Here is a 21,028-nt window from a genome sequence, read left to right as displayed (position 1 = left end):
AGATGCTTCCTAGGACCTTCAATAAACTTTTAAGTAGGTGGTTATGAAAAGGAAAATGGGAGTAGGGGGCTTCCAACCTAGTTCAGTATCTGGTTAAAACTACAGTCTTACTTCCCCACTCTGACTGACGTGGGTGGAACTGCAGAGCATGCCCCCAAGGCCCTGCAAAGGTTGACTTAGGCAGAGCTGCAGGGACCCTCAGGAGCCCACCACAGGAGGAGATATATAGGTCAGAGCCTCCTCACAAGTTCAGTTCAGGCTTTGGATCTGGAATTTCCCTGGACTAGCAGATCTGCGAAACAAAGTTTAAATTTTCCTCCCTCAGAGTGCTGGCTGATCATTCTCCCATATATTCTGACACAACATTTTGTGAGTTGGCCGAGAAACATCAGTTGATCTGGCTCTTAGGGCACTGCTGACAAAAGTGAGCTTCGGGGCACTTACTTCGGGCTCTGGTAGGCAAAGAAGGCAAGCCACTGGCACATTCTCCAGTTCCTGAACTCGCGGGACCCAGGGGGCTGCTGTGACTCTGTGCTCCAGCAAACCCAAAAGAGGCAGGAAACATATTTTTGGGACTTCCTGGGACGGAAGTCGAAACTTTGACTGGCTAAGGGTCTGAGTCTGGTCTGCCTTTGAAAAAGGTAGAAGAGAAGCATACCTAGGTAATTTTCTACTGCCTCTGTTCAGGGACTTGTTCTGTATCTCTGCGCAATTGAAACTGATTTGGTGAAGGCAGGGTATTCTGTGTTGTAAATATGGCATGCACTGGTGTAAAAGTGTTTATTTTTATGTTTGTTTGTTTCTGTTTTGTTTTTAAAAAACCCTTCTAAACCTCTCCCACATTTCCGTGGTGATTCAAAGTTTTTAGTGGGGAATGTTATCTGTCTTTATTGTTTAAATATGTCTCTTTGTTGTTTGTTTAAATTGTTTGGCTACTAAAATTTCTGTTTGTGTCTCTTAAAAATATGACATGTCACCTAAAAATTAAGGCTTAAGAGTTCTAACTGGAAAGAAAGTATGGCTTTGGTGTAATGGAGAAAGGTAAAGAGAAATGTTGAAAGAAAGTTGAATGGATGACAGGCCAGTAAGCCAGGACAAGTAGAATAGGGAAACTAAGGAGAAATCCTGTCTTCCCTAAATCTTGTAAACCATGTCTTCCCTAAATCAAGGCATCTTGTGTACCCTGTCTTCTCTAAATCAAAGAGCCATATTGTAAATCCTGTCTTCCCTAAACCAAGCACACTTGGGAGTAAATTATTTGCATTTTGCCTCCTTAAACAGAGGTTAAATAGTTTATGTTAATGTACTCAGGGAGACTGATAGCAGAAATCTGATTAGTGCTATTTTCTGTCCACACCGAGAACAAATGAAGTTAGAAAATAAGTCTTATTTTGATTAATTCTTTTATTTAGCTATTTTTTTTTTTAAGAGGAGGCAACCCGGTCCCTCCCTGCAACATGGGTAATAGCTCCTCCTCAAACTCTACTGTCATAGAATGTATGTTAAGAAATTATAAAAAGGGGTTTATTGGGGACTATGGGTTAAAACTAGTCCCCTGGGAGTTAAAAAGGATGTGTGAAATAGACTGGACATTTTTTAGGGTAGGATGGTCACCGGAGGGCACATTGGATGTCCCCACTATCAGGAATGTTCACAGAATTATCACAGGAGACCCGAGTCATCCCAAACAGTTCCCTTATATTGACCAGTGGCTAGAAATAGCAGAGCTTAAGCCACTTTGGATTCGGTTTTGTATATATAAGGAAAAAGGGAAGGCCCCTCAGAAGGAGAATAAGCCTCTTATTCTGCAAACGACCCTTTCACAGGGGTTGCCTAAGACCATCCTGCATATCAGATATTTACATTACGATTCATAACAGTAGCAACATTACAGTTATGAAGTAGCAACGAAAATAATTTTATGGTTGGGTCACAACATGAGGAACTGTTTAAAGGGCCAGAAGGTTGAGAACCACTGCTCTAGAGCCAGTTGGATGATGTTTGTGATCAGCTGATCAGGGACCCAAACCACTCCTAGCTTTCCAGATGCCTCTCTGAGAAATGTGGAGTCCTCATATAATTGGAGAAAATAGGACGCCACAAGAAGGAAGGATCAGTCTTTTAGTATGCAGCCTTTCACTATGACTGACCTCTTAAATTGGAAGCATCACACTCCTGCTTATTCTGAGAAACCTCAAGCTATAGTTGACATTCTGGAGTCAAGTTTTCAGACCCATAAGCCCACATGGGTCAACTGGAAGCAACTCCTTCTCATGCTTTTTAACACTGAGAAGCTCAGAAATGTCTCCAGAGCCAGGCCCCACCAGAGACAGACAGATGGGCCAGGGAGGCTCTCCCAGATGTGGAACCCAAATGGAACCTGAATTCAGAAGGCAAGAGGGCCAGTTTAGAGAGATATTGCCTGGCCTTCCTCCAGGGGCTCTGAGCCCACTAATATGGCCAAGACCTCTGAGGTTTTCCAGAGGCCTGATGAAAGTCCAGAAGCCTTTTATGAGAGACTCTGTAAACCATATCAAGTTTACACTCCCTTTGACCCAGAGGCCTCAGAGAATCAAACTATGGACAATGCAGCCTCCGTTAGTCAGGCTCAGCCAGACATAAGGATAAAGCTACAGAAGCTTGAAGGTTTTGTGGGAAAGAATGCAACCGAACTACTAGAAATAAATAGCAAATAAGGTTTTCATTAATCAGGACAATGCAGCTAAAAAGGAGGCTGAGGATAAACTAAAAAGGAAAGTGACTCTGATTGCTGTGGTTGTTATAGAAGCTAGCTCCCAGAACAGGAAAGGGAGACAGCAAGGAGCCAAGTTAGGAAAAGGGAGGATGGATCTTAAATGGGACCAGTGTGCCTATTGTAAAGAATTATGACACTGGAGGAATGAGTGTCTGAGCTGCCAGAAGAAGCAGGCAAGGCCATCCAAATCACTCAGTCGATGTCAGCCAGAGCCACCTAAGGCAGACTGAATCGGACTGGTGGCAGTGACTCAGACTAGGACAGATGGGGCTCCTTCAAACTGGGCCCCCATGAGCCCATGGTCAAAATGAAAATTGGGGGGCAGACTGTGAACTTTATGGTTGATACAAGGGCAGAGGACTCGGTAGTTACTCAGATAGTAGCTCTCCTCTCAGGACAGGACGTCACCATTATCAGAGCTACTGGGGACCACACCTGCAGACCATTCTACCACCCCCACCAATGTCAGTTAGGCAGCCACCAGGTGGTTCATGAATTCCTGTACTTGCAAGATTGTCCAATCTCTCTAGTGGGCAGAGACCTTTTAGCCAAAATGGGACCAAAAATCACCTTTGCCCCAGATGGCTCAGCACAACTGTGCTTAGGTGAGGAGACCTCTCCAATGATCCTGTCCATAGCAGTGCCCAGGGAGGAGGAATGGAGACTTTATACCTCCCAGTAAAAGGGCTCACCATTAAAGCCTGAACTAGAGAAGAAATTCCTGCTGGTCTGGGCAGAAGAAAATCCCCTGGGTCTGGCTAAGAACCATGCCCCAGTGCTAATTGACTTGAAGCCTGGAGCACAGCCTGTAAAACTTTGCCAGTATCCAATTCCAAGGAATATATGCCTAGGTATCTAGGGCCAGTAATAACTGCTTCAATGGGGACTTCTTAAGCAGTGTCAGTCTCCATGGCACACCCCTCTCTTACTGTCAAGAAGCCTGGGACCAATGACTACCACCCAGTACAAGACCTGTGGGCTATTAATGAGGCTGTTATAATCCTGCATTCGGTGCTGCCAAATCCATACACCCTCCTGAGACTCCTTCCATCAGAAGTGGAATGGTTTACATGTCTAGATATAAAATATGACTTTTTCTGCCTTCACCTGGCACTCTCCAGTCAATCCCTGTTTGCCTTCGAGTGGGAAAACCAACCATAGGGACTAAGGAATAGTTCACCTGTACCAGACTGCCATAAGGGTTCAAGAACTCCCCAACTTTTTTAGTGGAGAATTAGCAGCAGATTTGTCCAAATTTCCAGAACAGGACACATGTAGATGACCTCCTACTGGCTAGCTCCACGTGAACTCAGTGTTGGTAAGAAACATGAACCCTTCTTAGATTCTTAACTGAAACAGGTTACTGGGTGTCCAAAAGGAAGGTTCAAATCTGTCAGAGGGATTTCTGAATTACCCAAGGGAAATGAAGACTAGGGACTGAAAGAAAACAGGCAGTATGTGCCATACCAGTCCCCAGCACCCGGCAACAGATTCGGGAATTCCTAGGGGCAGCAGAGTTATGTCAAATTTGGATCCCATGATTCTCAGATCTAGCTAAGCCCCTCTATGAAGCCTTAAAAGGAGAGGGAAAGGCACCCATTAACTGGGGTTCTGAACAGGAAAAAGCCTTCGCGACCATAAAGATAAAGCTCACCGAGGTGCAGCCCTAAGGCTCCCAGATATGACATGGGACTTCAAACTTTTCATTCACGAGAACAACAGGGTAGCCCTAGGAGTTCTGACTCAGGAGTTGGGACCTTGGCAAAGGCCAGTAGCCTACCTCTCCAAACAGATTGGCCCAGTTGCCTCTGGGTGGCCCCCATGCCTCAGGGCCTTTGCAGCCATGGCTTTATTAGTGAAAGAGGTAGACAAGCTCATTCTGGGACAGAACTTAAATGTTAAAGTGCCTCATGCTGTTGTCACCCTAATGGAAGCTAAGGGGCAACATTGGCTGACTCATGCTCGAATGACTCAATACCAAGGGCTCCTATGTGAAAATCCACAAATAAGATTGGAGGCAATAAGAACTCTTAATCCTGTCACTTTCCTACCCATCGCAGAGGGACACAATCCCTAAGCATGATTGTTTAGAAGTCCTACAGGTTTACACAAGCCAGCCAGATCTAACAGATAGGCCTCTACAGAATCCAGACTTAGTATTATTCACGGACCGCAGTAGCTTCCTAGATGAAGGAAAAAGATGAGCCGGGTATACAGTGGTATCAAACTTTGAGATAATAGAGGCACAGACTCTGCCTGAAGGTTAGTCAGTGCAGAGGGCAGAACTTTGGGCCCTAGTCAGAGCCTTAAATCTCAGTGAGGATAAGTGTGCCAACATCTACACTGACTTGTGCTAAGCCTTCACTACCCTGCATATCCATGGGGCCATATACAAGGAAAGGGGGCTCCTGATGGCTGGAGGAAAAGGAATAAAAAATCAGAATGAGATCTTGAAGTTACTAGAAGTAGTCTGGGACCCCAAGGAAGTAGCAGTCATCCATTTTGGAGGACACCAAAAAGGAAAAGACTCAGTGTCAGAAGGCAGCCGTCAAACAGACACAGTGGCAAGGCTAGCTGCTAAGGAGTTGGCAGCGCCATCGCGGATCATGCTGGTTCCTGAATTACCTGAACCTACGAAATACACCCCTCAAGAAGAAAAATGGACCAAAAAGAAGGGGGTAAAAGAATGAAGGAAGGTTGGTGGATATTCCCAGATCATAGGGTCTATGTTCCAGAACAGATAGCTCATAGAGTAGTCCTCCAGCAGCATTAACTTAGTCATTTAGGGAAGATGGCTCTAGAATCTTTGTTAAGCAGATACTATCTAATTGCCTGTCTCCCCCTCCTTATGCACCTCAGTCTCTCAGGGCTGCCTCCTCTGTGCGCAGAACAATGCAAGGCAGGGTCCTGTAGGACAGATAGGAATTCAGCACTGTGGGCAGGCTCCCTTTGAAGATCTAGAGGTAGGCATTACATAATTAGGGCCTAGTAGAGGAAATAAATATCTTTTAGTTTTTGTTTGCACCTTTTCAGGCTGGATTGAGGCATATCCTATCCACATGGAGAAGGTGAGAGAAATCACTAAGGACATAATTCCACAGTATAGAATGCCATTAACCATAGAGTCAGATAATGGCCCAGCCTTTATAGCTGAGGCAGTATAGCAGGTAGCTAAGGCCTTAGGAATTAAGTGGAATTTATATACAGCCTACAGGCTTCAGAGTTCAAGGAAAGTAAAACACATGAACCGGACTCTTGCAGGCTATGGCTAAGCTATTCCAGGAGACGAACTTATCCTGGACAGATATCTTACCACTTGTGCTCCTATGGGTGCACTGTGCCCCGAGAACCAGGGTAGGGTTCTTTCCATTTCAAATTCCATACGGCAAACCCCCTCCCTTAATTCAGCCAAAGGGAGATTTGGGGAAAATAAGGAACTTAGAAATTCAGAAACAGCTACAAGGATTTTGGAAAACTATTCTTGAAGTCCACAGATGGGTTACTGATCGATTGCCCATCTCTCTAGGAGCAGCTGTGCACCCTCACAAGCCTTGGGACCAGGTTTGGGTAAAAGATTGGGAAAAGGAACCCCTTAAGCCAACCTGGAAGGGACCTTATCCAGTCAGTACTAACCACCCTCTCAGCTCTCAAAGTTGCAGGACTAAACACCTGGATCCGCCACTCCCAGGTAAAAGCATCCCACCAGCTAGACAATCAGCATCCAGAGTGGAAGGGGACCTCTGACCTGAACCACCCCCTGCAGATCATCTTCAAGACGGTGGATCCAGCTGACCGACCTGAATCTTCTTATCCCTTCCTATCTGGATAATTATTGGTGTGTGTTTTTTTCTAACAGTTTTATTCTGTCTTCATACAACTGCTGCCAGAACCTCAGACTGGTATAGGGAGGAGAACTTCTCTGCCCTTGCTACTCCAACGAACCCCTTGGGGAAGATAGTGAATACTTGGGATACTGAACCCCCTTTTTCATCACCCCCCTTCAGCAGAAAGTAGCTAGAGTGGTCGTTGACCTTATCCCCAATTCCTGAGTCTTTTGTAATCCCCAGGGCTAAGAATAGCTTGTGGAACAAGAGAGGGGAATGAAAAGGAAAATAGGGAGGGGGCTTGCAACCTAGTTCAGTATCTGATTAAAACTGTAGTCTTACTTCCCCACTCTGACTGACTTGGGCAGAGTTGCAAAGTCTTAACCCCAGGGCCCTGCCACAGCTGACTTGGGCAGAATTGCGGGGACCCTCAGGAGCCCACCACAGGAGGAGATATATAGGTCAGAGCCTCCCCACGAGTTCAGTTCAGGCTTTGGATCTGGAATTTCTCTGGACTAGCAGATCTGTGAAATAAAGGTCAAACTTTCCTCCCTCAGAGTGTTGGCTGATCATTCTCCCATGCATTCTGTCACAACAGTTAGATATAAGAATTTAAAACTCAATGGGAAGATCGGAGCTACATGTAATAATTTTGTACTCCTCATGAGTAGACAGATGGTATATGGAATCATTGCATTTAATGAACTCACCAAGGAAGGATTGTAGATAGAGAAAATCAAGACTGTGTTAGGTCATTCCATCATTAAATGTTAGGTAGAGGAGGATACAATAAAGATAGTGAAAAGCTATAAATAAGCAGGAAGAAAAACAGGAGAGCATGGAGTCAAGTAAAGTAAGTGCTTTATAAAAAGGGAGAAACAAGAATAAATGCTACCAGATTGTAGAATAAGATGTGATGAAGGCCTGAGGTAGGGCAGGGGCTGGGTGGAGGTGGGTAAAGGGGGAAAGGGGAGCATCTCTAATACTGTAACAATAAAAAAGGATGAGGAGAGAGGAGAGACCAGTTGATGTGGTCCCAAGAAGATATTTGACAAACTTGAAAAGTGGTAAGGATGGAAAAGTCTGACTAGATGGTAGCTAAGCATATGGAAGTTTTTAAAGACATTTGATGGTGAACGGGTACAAGCCCAGAATGTATCCGGAAGTTGTTTTCCATAAATAAAACTTATCTTTGGCACCAACTTGTTTCCTTACTTTTACTCATTTTTTTTTATAATATCTGCTTGTGGGCAATAATACAGCTATTTGAGGTTACTTTTTTCATTTACCTTAAAATTATCCAGCAATATATATTCATTCTTGTAGTCCCAATATATATTCATTTTAACTACCCACCCATTGATTCAACCTCTATGATTGACTTCTAAACAAGGGCATTATTATTTCAGCTTCCAGTCTCAAAGCTGACTTTTTGAATCCAGTAGGACAAAATGGACGTAAAATTCCACACTTTCTGAAAGAAATAAAAGAAATGTGTAAATTCCAAAATAATGGATGAAAAGCAAATGGAGATTCCACCATGATTAGAAGAGGAAATTGAAGGCCTTTGAGAAAGAAGAAAAAGAAGAATAGGAAGACAGTGAAGAAGTAGAGAAAGGGGAGGAGGAAATTAAAATTAGAAGCTCAAGGTCAAGACCCATCCATATCTACAGATTCTCTCATTTTAGCAGATTTAGCCATACCATACTGAAAATAGACCAAAAACAAAACAAAACACTGTGTGAGAAAGCAGAGAAACACAGGCTGATACACTGTAATAATGCATATGTGCCACACCTCAACCAATGACCAGAGAAAAGTATAAAGGGAGGACAACATGGGATTCAGAAGCAGCTCTAAGAGAGATGTCTACTTAAGCTTCACCTTACAGACAGATTTTGGGTGAAGGAGGATGAAAGAGGTGGGCAGAAATGGAAAATTTAAATTTATAGAATATTTATCCCAAGAGACTGAGCTAACTTGAAAGAAACATTTATAAACCAGAGGAGATCGAATTACTTCTTGCAAGTTAACTTTTTTTCTGATCATCGGTAAGAATAATGTCTCATGAAGAAGTTTAGTTCAGCTATGGATTAAATAAGTAATATTTTGCCTATCTGAATTCTGGTATGTTTTAGTTCCAACAAGCTCTGTCTGGCTATTGGTTATGTTTTTTACTATATTCAGCAATTTCCTAGAAAATGTATTTATATCTTACTCAAATCTGCCTCTGTACAAGTTTTAGTCAACTTTCATTTTTGTTTTTTCTTAAGTAATGACCAGTTAACTACTTTTACAATGTGACTCCCCTTACAATTAATTTTAAGTACTTTTTTCAAATCACAAACAAGTTCTCTATGCTCCAGTCTATTATTCTTAACTTTTGACAATGGTTTTGCAACTATTTTTAGTGTTTTTGAAGTATTCTTTGTCTTTCTTACCTGAGAGTCCCAAACTTGTCAATATTCTAGTAAAAGAAGACTATTCTTTAGAGAAAATAGGAATCCAAATCTTTAAAATACCTTTCATTTATAATATGTGTCTCTAAAATAAAATGAGTAAACATACCAAAGGAGCATATCTTGGTTTTGGTTGTGGAGGATCCATCTTGCACTGACAGAGATGTTTGATCTTAGGTGATAGTTGGAAAGGCTCACAAAAAGATGGTAGTGAACTTTCTCTTGATGGAGGAACTCTACCTGTAACTGTGCTTGTGCCTCTTCCTTTAAACGTGGTCTTTCTGGGTGACATTTTAAGACTTCTTTTTGTTTCCAGTGCTTCCTTCTTTGATTCTGTAGATGTTGCATCTGATTCATCAACTTCTTTCTTTTTAGCCCCAGCTTTATACATTGACTCTTCAGATTCAGCATCTGAACTTTTGCTTATTCCAGGCTTTTTGGTGTCTTTCTTAAAAGGCACATTAGATTCAGCACCAGTATATTCTACGTTTTTCACTGCATCCTTTCTCTTGGGATCTTTCTTTGAAGTTTTCTGAGCTTTCTTTGAATATTTCTTATCCTTTTTTGATTCCCAATCAGATTCAGTTTCAGTAGACTCTTCAGCCTTCATTGAAGACTTCTTTTTGTCACTTTTCTTTGACCCTTTCTTATTAATTTTTTCATCTTTTTCACCCTTTTTTAAAATCCCTTCAGATTCAGGATCATTGTCAGTTGACAATGCTTCCTTCTTGCTATCCTTTTTCTTATCATCTTTCTTTGAAGATTTCTTACTTTTCTTTGACTCTTTCTTACTTTTTTTTGACTCCAATTCAGACCCAGATTCCACATCAGTAGACTCTGTATCCTTTGCATTCTTCTTCTTCTTGTCTTTCTTGGCACCTTTTTTATCCTTCTTTGAAACTTTTGAATCTGAAGATTCAGCATCAGAGCTTTTTGCTTCCTTCTTTGAAGACTTCTTTGAATTATTCTGTGAGTAATTCTTTAACCACATATCAAATTCCTTAGATTCAGTGCTAGACTTCTGTAAATATAGCATTAAATCCATATTGGAACTATTTTTTGAGCAAGCCTCAGATTTGGCATTAGAATTGTTCTTTGAGCTCTTAGAACCCTTTTTTGTACATATGGGTTCAATATCTGTATCCTTGGAATTTTTGAGAGCTCTACTATTTTTTGGAGGCATCATTAAGACTGTCTGAGAATCTTTGGATTTTGGATTTGTTCCAGATTTGTACTTTGACTTCTTAGATATTTCACTTTCATGTGATGATTTTGATGGAGTTTTATCTTCTTTGTCTCCTATTTTAGATTTTTTATCATTTCCTGTTTCCTTGGATTCTATAATTGTCTCATGTGGGCGAGTATTTTTCTTGGAATCTCTCTTAAATGTTATTTTTTTGTCATCTTCCAATTTTTCAGGATGGTCTTTAAGAGTACAGGGATGTCTAAATGGAGCCTGTTTCCTGAGAGTGAAGTAATTAGATGGCCTTTGGAATTTTTTTCTTAAAAAATGCCACATCCATAGATGAGCTGGCTTATGGACTTCCTCTGATTTTCTTTTATTATATCTCTAAAAAGATTGGTTAGAATAACAACAAGAATTTTTGACAGTGCAATATACAGATAATGTATCATAGAATTGTATACTTGAAACCTATATACTTTTATTAACCAATGTCAACCCAATAAATTTCATTTAAAATTTTTCATGAAATAAAAAACAATTATATATTAAAATTGAAAATAAGTCTGGCTTCTTATTAACCATCCATTTAAAACTTATTTTTGGTGTTTTTTTTCCAATGTCTTGTATGTGTTTATATGAGCTAACTCTACTTTGCAAATAAAATTACTTTAGGAGAAATGTTATTCATATATTGATTTATGTTGGGATTGAAGCAGATCAACAATGATCCATGATATTTCAGGGCCTATATTTACAATTGATAGTGGGATCATTTTGGACCCCAATATGGGAAATACCTTTTGGAACATTTTGTGTACCTTTTTCCCTCAAGTTAGTTAATAAATAAGTTTATGCCCATCAAGATTGCCATGCCAATTCTTGTGATAGCTGTAGGCTTCAGGCTAAGCATCATTTCTACTCCTGCTTTCAAGGTCTCTGATCAACTTAAAAGCCCATGAGCCCCACTGTGAAGTATTGTCAAAAGCAAAGACATAGAATAAAACAAATCTTTGATTCACATTAATTTGTGTAGCAGCAGTGTAATTTTTTTTTACCTCCCACCCAACATGTGTCATAGTGGATTCATAGATTAATTTTACATTTAATTCTTATATTCTTTCAACTATTCAGTAGAGTCATCACCAGTCAATGAACTGGTCATAAGTAATTAAAGGAAGATGATAAAGAAAAGCATACACTTAAATCACGACAGATGTAATGAATAGCTCTTGAATAAACATATTGGATGTAATGTTGCTTTTTGGATATGTTTTTAAAACATATTTTGATAACAGCATGGATTGACCTCTGAGAACTAACTAGTCCTTCTTATGGCTGCTGATAACTCCACTTTATACAAGCAGTAAACAACTTGATTCTCCCAGTAGCTAGTATCCTTAGCTCCAGATTAAGGTAAATGGAGAGGCTCTGAAACCTCATCAAGAGAGCAGCTCCTGTTCTAAGTTTCAAAATTTTTGTTTTTGCAGCTGGTAAAAATTTTCTGAGATATCCCACCATTTGCAACATTTGATTATCTAGCTTGCCTGTTTCTTTAGCTATAGAATGCTGTTGAAATGGAGAGCCATATATAAATAAAAGTTTGATCTGAAACAGATGAGGGGGACCTGATTTATGGAGAATTATACATTTTAAAATATCTACCACCAATAGTTAGTAAACTTCAAATTACATATGTTTATCTATATTTAAGTAATGTATTATCTTAGATTTAGTTTTAAAATACCCTTTTCAGTACTTACAGGAACTGTGATTTGTAATTCTGAAGGTCTTGATCTCTTTTTTCTACCTGGCTGAGGTGGTTTGGGAAATGTTAAAGTGAAGCATTCTTGATTCCATAATTTTCTGTTTGATTCTCTGACTAACATAAGAGAAGGCAATAGATAATTTACAATTAGCAGGCATACTTTCATAAACACTGAGATATTCATGAGTAAAAAATAGTTTAAATTAAACTACGTTATAACTAAAAATATCCCTTTTCTTTCTGGAGTTTGTAGTTGCTTTGAATATCAATTAGGGACTTCAATGAGATTTTTCCATAAAAGATTATGTCCCTATGTGCAATAACTATGTTTAAAAATGGCATTTGTAATTTAAAGAATAATTAAATTTATTAGGGTGACAATGGTTAATAAGATTATATGGTTTTCAAGTGTACAATTTTATGATACATCATCTGTATATTGCATTGTGTGCCCACCACATCATTTAATCCTCAAATCTTCTTCCATCACCACATATAATTTAATTTTCTAGATTAAACCCATTTTACAGATACATATTTAAATAATAGTTAAAATAGTACAACAGTAGGAATGGAAAATAGAGGAAGATTCACTATTTTCAAACATCTTCATAATAGTCTCTATTTTGGTTTACTTCTTTTGTGTCTTTTTGGTTAAGTTGCAGACAATATGACTACTTGTATAGTTCCCATAATAGCTATCACAAGGCTGAACATAAAGTAAATAGTAAAAATCTCAATTGATTAAATCTAAGTGTTTATTTCAGCACTCCTCTGACCTCAGTGTTATTCCAAGGCACAAAAATTAGGGCAACAGACCAAAATACTCCATTCAGTTCTGTGAACTCTATTTTCAAAAAAGGAGATTTGACATTGTGCGGTGAATACACAATGTAATATAGAGAAGATGTATTATAGAACTGTGTACTTGAAATCTATATAATTCTATTAACTATTGTTGCCCAAAAAAATTTAATTCAATTTATTAAAGGAACATATACACATTTTAGGGTATCCCAAATAGAGTGATCAGGAGGATCACATTATGGGGTAGCTCTGCGAAAAGAAGCACTGGTAAGGTAACTAAGGACAGTTTTGAAGATGAGGACACTGTGCTCCCTATTTTTCAATATTTAAGGAGACGTTATATAGAAGAATAAAGCATTTATAGAATAGTTGTACTGCTAACTTAAAATAGTACTTACTATGTATCAGACAGTGTTTTAAGCACTTTATACAGATCGCCTCATTTAATCCTCAAACAACACTTTGTATTAGATAATCCTATATAATAAAAGGGCAATATGCAAACTGACCCTAACAGCAGAACGACTGGGAATGACTGGTCACTATGACGACACACACTGACCACCAGGAGGCAGATGCTCAATGCAGGAGCTGCCCCCTGATAGTCAGTGTGCTCCCAAAGGGGGAGCTCTGCTCAGCCACAAGCCAGGCTGATGGCTGCCAGTACAGCGGTGGTGGTGGGAGCCTTTCCTGCCTCCTCAGCAGCGCTAAGGATATCCAACTGCAGCTTAGGTTTGCTCCCCGCTGACAAGTGGACATTCCCCGAGGGCTCCCGGGTTGCCAGAGGGATGTCTGACTGCCAGCTTAGGCCCAATCCCCCGTGGAGCGGGCCTAAGCCAGCAGGTAGTCATTCCCCGAGGAGTCCCAGACTGCAAGAGGGCACAGGCCGGGCTGAGAGACCCTCCCGAGTGCACAAATTTTTGTGCACCAGGCCTCTAACATAATTTATAATTGCCTCTGTTTTACAGATGCAGAAAAATAAAGCACTGAGGGAGTTTAAATTATTTGATCAAAATCATAGAGTATAAGATTTAAAATTCAAACAGATATTTTGGGTCCAGTGTTTATTCTCTTAATGACAAAGTTAGAGACTTATTTTATGCATTTCTTGAAGGAAGAACTAGAACAAATGGGTAAACATTGTAGCAATGAAGATAGATTTAAACTCAGTTTACTAAGAACTTTCCTAAAGTTGTATTTGTATAACAAATGGATCATCCATTTTCACCTTTCTAACTGTATTTTCCTTTTCTATTTTTCATTTTGTTATAATGAATTTTAAACACAAAGGAGCCTTATGAAACTAAGTTTGTTTTTTTATAATGAAGAAGAGCATATTAAATATTAAATTTTAAAATAATGTGTACAAACTCACATCAAGGCCTGAAATATTTTACACATATACACATACCAGCATGGACATACACATTCACACATATGATTTTCCTAAATTTTAACAAAAATTCAAGACATTTTATACTTTATCATATTGAATGCAAGATACTAGCAATTTATCCATAAATTTGTTTTCAAATATAATCTAAAATATATTGAACTCCAAAGACTAAAATTTCTTACTTGGCATGGAATTATCATATGCTTTGATGTTTACTTTTTGTCTGTTAAAAAAAAGAAAATGCTTTAATTGAATTTTTACTATGGATGATAATAGTACTAATTACTATTAGTAATTATTAATACGCTCTCAATAATAAAACAAAAATTTTACGAATTATCTTATTTCTATTATCTAAAAATGTATACTTAAAATTCATATCACATTTTTCTTCTAAATCAAGTTATACATGAATAAAAGTATATTTTTACCAGAAACTTCAACAAAAATAATGGAACAAAACATAAATAAAAACACTAATTTCACATATTCTAAAATATATAAAACATTTTATGTAATTACATAGAACAGTAAATCCAACCAGTATACCTCCAATTTTTCAGTGAAAAAGTCTAAAATGGTAAGAAACCCACATATTTTCTACATTCACTAAATAAGTTTTGAAAAAAATCTTCATTTTGTAGTTTTCTCAGTACTTACATAAAATCAAGCCACTAATGATGTGTGATAGTGGCATATGTAACAGTTTATCAGTATTTTGAATTATTCTTACACACAGAAGAAGTCGATCCATGATATGTTCCATTTGGAAAGTGCCAATTTGATCTGGTAATAATTATGTTGTCTACTAAGGATATACATTATAAAATTTATTTTAAAAATAATACTTTTTTATTAATTAGCAAGGATAGTGAGTTGTGAAAATTCCTTAATCTGATATTATATTTATATACATGTATGCTCCCAAGCTTTTTTAATTTACTTTTCTACACCATAATATTAGTAAACAAAAAAGAAGCAAAATTAGTCAAATATATTTATGTTTGAGTCAAACATATTTTCATTTCCTAAGTAAAGCTATAGTCTCCAGTACAAAGCTTGGTCTATACTCATCATTAAATAACTACTGACTTACTTAGGAAAGATTTTGGAGACACTGAGTAATTAATATATGCAGTCCAGTTGTTCTCAACTGAAGGTTGATGTCAGAATTAACTTAGAAATTTTTAAAATGTAAACATTCTTGAGAACTACTGTATTCATGAAGCAGATTCTCTGGGTGTGCTTAATCAAGTGTGCATTTACATTTTTTCTCTGTTAATTTGGATACTCAGTTCTGGTTAAGAATCACAGCTCTAAATGGTCTTGGGGGGAAAAAGCTTCATAGATTTGTGAATGTTCAAAGATCTAGTGTGTTAAATCACTTTAATGCAATAGTGTAGCTAGAAGATATTATAGACTGTGATCCTGGGAATTTAAGTTTGGAAGTCTGGCATGCTAACTAATCAATGCTTTCATATTCTTGGAAAAAGACATTGCACTGACATTGATTTTTCACTTACTTTCTACAGTGTAAAGTAGTGTTTACAACACTTTCTTTTGAGTACAATTCATGTATAATTTATATTCTACTATAATAATATAGTTTATATAAATCATACATTAAGATAGACAAATTTTAAAGATGAAATAAAACATAAATTGAAATTATAGTATTTTATTCACACACTTCAATGGATTAATTGCACATGTACCTCAATTTGGAGAACACTAGAAAAAATAATCAAGGAAGAGAGAGAAAAGGGATGATTTTGCCATATTTTATGGCATGATTGTTTTACATAGATGTGGACTTTGCATCAGGTAATTAGAAGATCAAATGTAATTAAACCTCTAAATAGTTTTCTTTCTTTAAAACAGATTAGGTTTTTAAATTTTATAAATTATTCTGTGAATATTTTTGGTACATGACCCAAAACTATATCATGACATAAGGAAGAAAATGAGTGATAGATGCCAGAAGATAATGGAATAATATTTTTAAAGTTATAAAAGAAAAAAAATGTCAATTTAGGACTTTTTCCACAGCAACATATATATATATATATATATATATATATATATATATATATATATATATATATATATATATATATATTGGATATATATCCTATCTAATAAAAGAGAAACATGGCTAATCAGCAAGATACGCAAATTAACTGCCAGCCAAGATGGCGGCCGGCAGCCAGGCAGCTTGAAGCTAACATGAGGCTTCCTTTCTTCAGTGACGGAGGAAACCAACGTTCCCCGCCTGCCTTGCCGGCCTCTGAGCTTGCAGTTTGAAACATTGTTACAAATATAGAAGCTAAACAAAACCCCAGAAGCCTGTTTCAGCTGGCCCGGGATCTCAGAGCTGGAGTTGATACAGTGTTTCAATTATAGAACCCAAACAAACCAGATACCTGCTTTCAGCAGCGGAGGCCTCAGAGCTGGAGCCAGAGCTAAAGCTGGCCCAGAATAAAAAAAAGAAAAAAAGGAGCAGTTGGGGGCTTCAGTCACCCGCCAGCCTGAAAACAGCCCTCAGCCCCTCACCCAGACTGGCCAGGCACCCTAGTGGGGACCCCCACCCTGAAGGGTGTGTGACCAGCTGCAAACAGCCATCATCCCCTCACCCAGGCTGGCCAGGCACCCCAGTGAGGACCCCCACCCTGATCCAGGACACCCTTCAGGGCAAACCAGCCGGCCCCCACCCATGCACCAGGCCTCTATCCTATATAGTAAAAGGGTAATATGCCTCCCAGCACCAGGATCAGCGTGACAGGGGGCAGCACCCAAACCCCCTGATCGCCCTGTGGCTCTGTGTGTGACAGGGGGTGGGGCCACAACCTCCCTATCCGCCCTGCTCTGTTCGTGACAGGGGAAGGCGCCCCAACCCTGTGATGAGCCCTGCTCTGTGCCTGATATGGGGGAGCTCCCCAACCCCCTGATCGCCCTGCAGCTCTGTGTGTGACAGGGTGCGGCACCCCAACCCCCTGATCGCCCTGCTCTGTGTGTGACAGGGTGCGGCGCCCCAACCCCCCCCCCCACTGGCCCTGCTCTGTGTGTGACGGGGTAGAGCCATAACCTCCCCATTGGCCCTTCCCTGAGTGTGACAGTGGCGGCGCCCCAACCCCCTGATCGGCCCTGCTCTGTGGGTGACGGGGGGAGCTCCCCAACCCCCTGATTGGCCCTGCTCTGTGCGTGACAGGGGGTGGCGCTGCAACCTCCCCATTGACCCTGCCTTGAGTGTGACAGGGGGCGGTGCCCCAACCCACCAATTGGCCCTACCCTGAGCGTGACAGGGTGGCATCACAACCTCCCAATCCGCCCCGCTCTGTGCATGACAGCAGCGGCGCCCCAACTCCCCAATCGTCCCTGCTCTGAGCCCGACCAGGGGCTGAACCTAGGGATTGGGCCTGCCCTCTGCCACCCGGGAGCAGGCCTAAGCCAGCAGGTCGTTATCTCCAGAGGGATCCCAGACTGCGAGAGGGCACAGGCCGGGCTGAGGGACGCCCCCCTCCCCCCTGGAGTGCACAATTTTTTGTGCACTGGGCCTCTAGTATATATATATATATATATATATATATATATATATATATATATATATGCAGTGAGCTGAACAGTAAGGAGTGAGCAAGCAGGCAGTAAGGAGCAAGCAGGAGGGCGGTTAGTAGAAAGCAGTCAGGTGGTTAGGAGCGAAGGTTCCCGGATTGTGAGAGTGATGCCCGACTGCTAGATGTCCGACTGCAGGGATTGGGCATAAACTGGCAGTCGGACATCTCTCTTGCAATCCAAGACCTCTCAGGATTGTGACAGGGTGCAGGCCAGGCTGAGGGACCCCCACCCCAGTGCATGAATGTCATGCACTGGGCCTCTAGTCTATATATATAAAAGGCTAATATGCAAAGTGTACCCTTGGGAGTTTGGGAGACCGGGGTTCGATCACTCACTATGAGATGTGCTGACCACCAGGGGGCAGCGCCCACAGACTAAAGGAAGGCCCCAGCCAGTAACAAGCAGGTAAGGGAAGAAAGGCCCCGATTGACACTGATTGCCAGCCAGGCTTAGGGATCCTACCTGTGCATGAATTTTGTGCACTGGGCCTCTAGTCAATAATAACCATAAATGTAAATGGATTAAATACTCCAATCAAAAGATATAGTGGAAGAATAAATAAGAAAACATGACAGATATATATGCTTCCTACAAGAGACCCACCTCAGAACAAGATTCACACAAGCTGCAAGTAAAGGATTTGAAATAATATTCCAAGCAAATGGAAATGAAATAAAAGCTTGGGTAGCAATACCTGTATCTGACATAATACATTTCAAAACAAAGATCATAAAAAATACAAAGAAGGCCACTATATAATACTAAAGTTATTGATCCAACAGGAGGACACAATCTTGATAAACATATATGCACCCAATATAAGAGAATATATATATATATATATATATATATATAAATAAATGTGTATATATATGCATATATATATAAATGTGTATATATATGTATATATGTGTGTGTATAATAATAAAAGCAAAATATGCTAATTAGACCGGGCAGTCAAAAGACCTTCCACACATCCTTCCAGATGACCTTCTTGATGAAGTCGAGGCTGTGAGGGCCGAGGGCAGCTGCTGCATCTGCCAGGGCCAAGTCCCTCGCACAAATTTCGTGCATCAGGCTTCTAGTATATATATGTATACACACACATATATATGCTTATACATATATACAGCAAAATATACATTATTTGCAAGTTCATATGGAAGATTCTAAAAAATATACAAGATGTTAAGAAACAATATAAGTCTTAGCTTATTCAATATTGAAATCATAGAAAGCAGTTTCTCAGATCACAATGGCATGGAACTAGAAAGGAACTACAATAAAATACCTAAAATACATTCAAACACATGAAGGGAAATGGCATGTAATTTAAAAATGAATGGATTAACACTGAGATCAAAGAAGAAATAAAAAAATACCTGATACAAATGATAATGGACATACAAAAATCCAAAATTTATGGGACACAGCAAAAGCAGTCTTGAGAATAATGTTAATAGTGTTACAGTCCTACCTATAGAAGCATGAAGAATCTCAAATAAACAAGCTAACCCTACACCTGCATGATCTAGAAAATGAATGACAAAATAAAAAAGCCCACAGTAAATAGAAAGAAGAAAATAATAAAGATGAGAGTGGAAATAACTGTCATGGAGACTATACAAAAGAGCAATTAAACAGAGTGGTTTCTTTGAAATGATAAATTAATTGAAAAAACTTTATCCAGACTCATCAAGAGGACCCAAATAAATAAAATCAGAAATGAACTCAGTGAAGTAACAGCTAACACCAGAAAAAGAGAAAGGATTATAAGAAAATGCTATGAACAACCATATGCCAACAAATTGGACAACCTGGGCAAAATGGAAAGATTACTAGAAACATACAAACTGAATCAGGAAGAATCAGAAAACTGAATAGACCAATAACAACAAATGAAATTGAAGCAGTAGTAAAAGAAGAAGGAGGAGGAGGAGGAGGAGGAGGAGGAGGAGGAGGAGGAGGAGGAGGAGGAGGAGGAGGAGGAGGAGGAGGAGAAGAAGAAGCCCTCACAAACAAAAGAACTGAATCAGATGGAAAATTTTTACAAAATATTCAAAGAACTACCACCTATTCTTCTCAAGCTATTCCAAAAAATTCTAGAAGAAAGCCAACTTTCATGTTCTTTTTATGAGGCCAGCACTATCCTAATTCCAAAATCAGATAAAGACATTACAAGGAAACAAAATTACAGGCCAATACCCCTAATAAATGTAGATGCTAAGAACTCCAAAAAATATTACAAATATGATCCAGCAATACCATTAAAAAGATCATACACAATGACCAAGTGAGATTTATTCCAGTGATGCAAGTTTGGTACAATATTCACAAATCAATAAATGTGATACATCATATAAGCTAAATGAAATATAAAAATCACATGATGCTATCAATTGATTCAGAAAAAGGCATTTGAAAAATATAGCTCCCAGTGTAGAAGAAAAAAAATGGTGGCTGGCAGGAGGGAGGAGAAGGATAGGAAGTGATTGAGTGAGGGGATGAAAGAAGAGTGAGTGGATGTGTGTGGTGTGTGTGTGAGTGAGTGAGGGATAGTTAAATCCGGCAGGAGCAACAGAGGCTGGCAGACCAGGCTCTCTGGGACAGGGAGAGAATACCACCGCTGTAGGCACTCCCCGAGACTGCGGGACTCCGGCAAGGAGCCCACGCCATCTTAAAGGGGAGAGCGGCCTCTTCTAGGAACTCATCAGCACCACCACCCAGACAGGCCTGGGATACTGCCCGCCCGCGACCCAGCAGCCACTCCAGCCAAAATCCTGCAGCCACACGGGCAGTCTCGCAGACCCTGGGATCTCCACCACCAAAGGAGGACTGCGCCCGCAGCAGTAAGTGCAGGCTCCTCCACCCCAGCAGCAGACCTCCAACATCGCATTTGCCCCTCTCCAGCATGCAGGTCTCCTAGGCACACCACTCCATAGACTTCTCTTAGCAGTCACTGTGAGCTTCAGCTGGGTGTGATTTTGTACAGACACAGGCGCACTGCCCCCCAGTAGAAATTCTGAATTCCTTCTGCCTGAATAACTGCCCACACATACCCAGCTGCGCAATTTCAGCACCAGGGCCCTTCAGCGCCAGGGCCCTTCAGAGTGCCTCAGAGCTCAGCATTGGCAAACTAGACTGCCACAGTTGCTCACTCCCCCTGAGCCCATCTATCCACAGGGCACTTTGGAAAGCCGCAGGGAGCCTCTGCTGAGTCC

At 40.1% G+C, this 21,028-nt stretch overlaps 1 protein-coding gene across 1 annotated transcript; it reads right to left on the bottom strand.

Moving 5' to 3' along the window:
* Positions 1-7,984: 7,984 nt before the first annotated feature.
* CYLC1 (cylicin 1) lies at positions 7,985-20,698 on the bottom strand. The gene is made up of 5 exons (XM_036304193.1): positions 20,550-20,698; positions 14,375-14,415; positions 11,969-12,103; positions 9,148-10,463; positions 7,985-8,053 (listed from the first exon to the last, which is right to left on the bottom strand). The coding sequence occupies exons 1-5, from the start codon at positions 20,696-20,698 to the stop codon at positions 7,985-7,987; spliced, it is 1,710 nt and encodes a 569-aa protein (XP_036160086.1).
* Positions 20,699-21,028: the final 330 nt, after the last annotated feature.

The sequence above is a fragment of the Myotis myotis genome, unplaced genomic scaffold (assembly GCF_014108235.1).
Source record: "Myotis myotis isolate mMyoMyo1 unplaced genomic scaffold, mMyoMyo1.p scaffold_m19_p_4, whole genome shotgun sequence".
NCBI classification, from domain to species: domain Eukaryota; kingdom Metazoa; phylum Chordata; class Mammalia; order Chiroptera; family Vespertilionidae; genus Myotis; species Myotis myotis.
The sequence above is the reverse complement of the archived record's forward strand: the minus strand, read 5'-3'. Positions and strand labels throughout refer to the sequence as shown.